General features: G+C 40.9%; 1 protein-coding gene and 1 long non-coding RNA gene across 4 annotated transcripts in view; one reads left to right on the top strand and one right to left on the bottom strand.

Moving 5' to 3' along the window:
* fggy (FGGY carbohydrate kinase domain containing) overlaps positions 1 to 3,823 on the bottom strand; it is a 34,510-nt gene that overhangs the window by 21,262 nt on the left and 9,425 nt on the right. For all 3 annotated transcript variants that reach the window (XR_001310654.1, XM_014013812.1, XM_014013813.1), the window contains exons 4-6: positions 3,229 to 3,317; positions 1,909 to 2,024; positions 1,548 to 1,676 (exon numbers count right to left, since the gene is read on the bottom strand). Coding sequence is in view for 2 of the 3 variants with exons in the window: in XM_014013812.1 (XP_013869266.1) it covers positions 1,548 to 1,676; positions 1,909 to 2,024; positions 3,229 to 3,317 (334 nt within the window). In the remaining variant the exon portion in view is untranslated. The remainder of the gene's footprint in view (positions 1 to 1,547; positions 1,677 to 1,908; positions 2,025 to 3,228; positions 3,318 to 3,823) is intronic.
* On the top strand, positions 3,329 to 3,776 carry LOC106521293 (uncharacterized). Its single transcript, XR_001310655.1, has 2 exons — positions 3,329 to 3,540; positions 3,606 to 3,776. It is a non-coding gene; the product is annotated as an uncharacterized LOC106521293 (long non-coding RNA).

Raw genomic sequence — 3,823 nt, 5'->3', positions numbered from 1 at the left:
GTAAAGTTCTCAAAACTTTTCAGTTTTGAGAACTTTACTTACATTCAGTGTAAACACAATGTGTAAAAGAGATTAAAACACAAAAAAATATAAACTTTTAAACACCGGCTTGTTTTCTTAAAACCACCTTTCCAATATGATATTAAACATTATATCATAGTTGTTTGTGACAAACAACACTTCCTTTGGTCTGTGATTGACTCTTATTTGCTTTCCAGTTCTTTTAGTTTCTCATCAAGCAGTTTTTCTGTTTCGGCCATTGCCTCCTTTTTCTTCTTTACACCCTTTCTTTTCCATGCTTTTCTATGCCAGTTAAAAGATGTGTGGCGGCGTTTTGGACCCTCTGGAGGTGAGCGACAGAGGAAGCACTGACCCCTATTTAAAGTCTATTAGAGTAGTCCAACCGAGTGGTGATGAAGGAGTGGATTACTGCCTCAAAGTTCTTTCTAGAAAGAATGGGCTTGACTTCGGTCAGCTGCCTTAAATAAAAAAAAGCTGGATTTCACCACTGCGCTTATTTACTTATCAAAACTAAGATCACTGTCCACCTTTACCCCAGATTTGTTATGACTGGTTTGATGTATGGAGTCAAGGACTCAACAAAAGGAATATCAGTGGATGTGCCAAAAAACATAACGTCAGTTTTCTTCTCATTCAAATGTAAAAACCTGAAAATAATTTCCATGCTGTCTAAAAATGGACCCAAGTGGAAGCAAATAAAGACAAAAAAGGTGGGGTCCTAAGACAACGATCCGATTCCAATCACAAAATCATGGTGGGCTGCCAAAGCGGCCCTACCACCGGGCTCAGCTGGTTTCCTGCTGGTCCTAAAATCACAGCCAAGTGTTAATCTTACTGCAGTTTATCCAAATCTTTTCTTGTGGCACTAAACCACTGAAAAACTACAACATGCACCATCTTCCATGTTTCAGGAGACATAAAATGAGCATTTCAACGAATTACTGAAACACATTTACACGTTTTCTTTATGATCTTTTGTATATGTGTGGACCGTTATAATGTTTAATTACAACTCCCAGCAGTTTGACCTCTATTAATTCTGCCAGCACTAAAGTGGATATGAGCTTCGAGGACCCTGAGGACAGCATCGTACAGCTGCTTGAATGGACACGTGTTATAAAAAATAAAGTTAAAGACAAAAGAGGAAATATCTGAAACTCTTATTATCTGCCATAAAATACAAGACAGAGTCAATATAAGACAACATTTGGGTTTTTAGCTGCGTTTTTCATACTTTCCCATTTTTTCTTAAACTAGCTTTGGCTAATTCACTAACCTCTGGTCTGTCCTTGAGACTAAACAGGAAATAAGCATTGTAGAAACCTGCCAAACAAAAACATTCAGCCGAACTGTTCACTGAGTGGATTTGTGCCATTAACTTTCCAGTTTCACCTCCCAGGATCTACTTCTTGTTTCAGAAGATAAAACTATTCCTGTGATCCAGGCCAGTAAAACAAACAGCAGCTAAATGAAGTCAACATGTCAGAGAAGTTAATTATTAATGGATGAAGTTAACGGGGTCATACCTAGGCCTCCAGCGTGAGCATCAATGAGAGAAGCACCGACGGCTGTTCCTGGGGTCAAACCCAGATCTGCTGCAGCCTCCGCAGTCAGACCTTCTCTGAGAGGACTCCCTGGTGGACAGGTCACGCTGCCTGGGAGACAAAAAGGACAATTAAAAACAAAAGCAGCAATCCACATTATAATGGAACTTCTCTGATGCCTTGCATGAGAAAGTTTGAAACTAAGTCCGATCTGTAGGCCCTCGTCAAACTGACTGCGTTGCCTAATGCTAATTAGACGTGGTCAAAAGGAGACACAGATAAAACATCTGCTTCTGTTAAAACTGCCTAAACCTCAGGATGATACAGTATTTTTGACACTCACCTATTTTAGAGAAGTTATTTTCCAGAAGGTCCTCCAGTCCAATGCTTGTCCAGAAACTGGTATCCCATCCTTCTGGGGGGCAGTATGTCCATTTACACACCAGAGTACATAAAGACCTGTGGACCAGCATCACACATCGACTGAGACACGCTCCAGAGACGAGTTTGGACTTTTATCCAACAGATATGGGTAAAAACATTTAAAACACTTTGTTTGCAATCAAAAGCAGATTTCTTAGATTTGTCCTTGTTTTAACAAACAAACATTTGATACAGGAGCGGTGTTTCCCCGGAACAGTTTTATCAGCAAACCTCACCCACTGAAGCAAGACTCTGTGGGATGTGTTTACAACACATAAACCAGAAGAAACACATTTAAAGGGGACCTATTATGCAAAATTCACTTTTTAAAGTTTTTTTTACTCAACTTTGGGTATGTACTTCTTAAAAAACAATCCTAGGACCAAAAAATGCACCCAGGGGCATATTTACTGTAAGTAAATGTATTTTTAATGTATATTAAGGACAAGTTTTATGCTTCTGTCATTTTGTGATGTCACAAGCCGTACGACAACCCACCGGAACCTGCGTTCAGCCCCTCAACTAGCAACCCCCGGCTGAGACTCCACCTCAGTATAAAAAGCCGTCACGGTTGTTGTTGCACAATGTGCAGCCCATTTCACAATAAGTCTCCAATAGGGCAATGGGTAGAGTGTCGGACCAGAGAGTGGGGAGACCAGGGTTCAAGACTGGAATGGACACAATTTAATTATTTATTTATTTTCAATCGTTATGAACACATTTTCTCATGTACCTCTATTGTTTAGCTTATTAAAGCCTTAAAAGCCTATTTGTTCGAGTTTCTGAGGTATTTTGACCGCTGCTGCTCCCTGCTCTGGTAACAGCATGCAGAGTGAGCAGAGCAGAGGAGGGAGAGAAAAAGAAAAGCTGCGACCACATCTCTGCCTCTGGGTCTCATATGGTTGTACAACGGAGCTTCTGCTATTATTAGCCATGCTAACATAAACGCTGGCTTTGGAGGGCGGAGTTRATGTCAACAGATTTTTGGAGGGCGTTACCAACAGAGCTCATTAACATAAACAGCTCTTCTGAATGTAAGTCAGAGCAGGCAGAACTAGAAAATGGGAAATTTTATTATCTGAGAAATATTTTGTGCATTAAATTGAATGAACATGGTCTGGATAGCCCACAGACATACTATAAAAATTTCTAGGACCCATAATTGGTCTCCTTTAAAATATTACTGACCAACAGCTAGCAGCTTTAACGCTTCAGGTTAAAGTCATCCACCAGAGCTCACCTTGTTAAGGAGCCTGTTGCCTTCCAAGACAAAAAGTCTGGCAAATCGAAGAAGTGAACTGCTTTGTCCCAACAGCTCTCCTTCAGGTTCTGAACGAAAAGAAACAATTTTTTAGAATAACCACACCTAAAGGCCAAGCATGTTATGGTCAGAACCCGGATGTCGAACGTAAACGTATTCAGCAACCACACAAGGCAAAAATACAAAGTTAAATTAGTTTATTGTTTCAGACAAAAAACCTAAGGCTGCGGGACCCGAGTACCAAGAGGCAGCTGTATCTGCGAGGGAGAGGAGAGGGGCGTGAAAATCCAGGTAAGCTTGAATCATATAATTTCCAGGTAGAAGGAAGAGTTTGACTTACGGATGTTGTTTTATAGATGCAGCGTCGAGTCCAAGGATGACTTCCAGTGCCGTTATATACAGGTGAGTGCAGGTATTTACAGTGAAGGGAGGTTAGAGTACTTTATCCTTTTTCAGGTTGAGTGGAGACCAGGGAGCCAAAACCAGCGGTGAACCACAAGTGAAACAAAAGACCAGTTGCTGCTGTTTCCAAGCTTTTTGAGGACCACAGAACTGAAGGCGAGGACATCAAGGT

This window comes from Austrofundulus limnaeus, unplaced genomic scaffold (assembly GCF_001266775.1).
Source record: "Austrofundulus limnaeus strain Quisiro unplaced genomic scaffold, Austrofundulus_limnaeus-1.0 Scaffold106, whole genome shotgun sequence".
Lineage (NCBI taxonomy): Eukaryota > Metazoa > Chordata > Actinopteri > Cyprinodontiformes > Rivulidae > Austrofundulus > Austrofundulus limnaeus.
The sequence above is the reverse complement of the archived record's forward strand: the minus strand, read 5'-3'. Positions and strand labels throughout refer to the sequence as shown.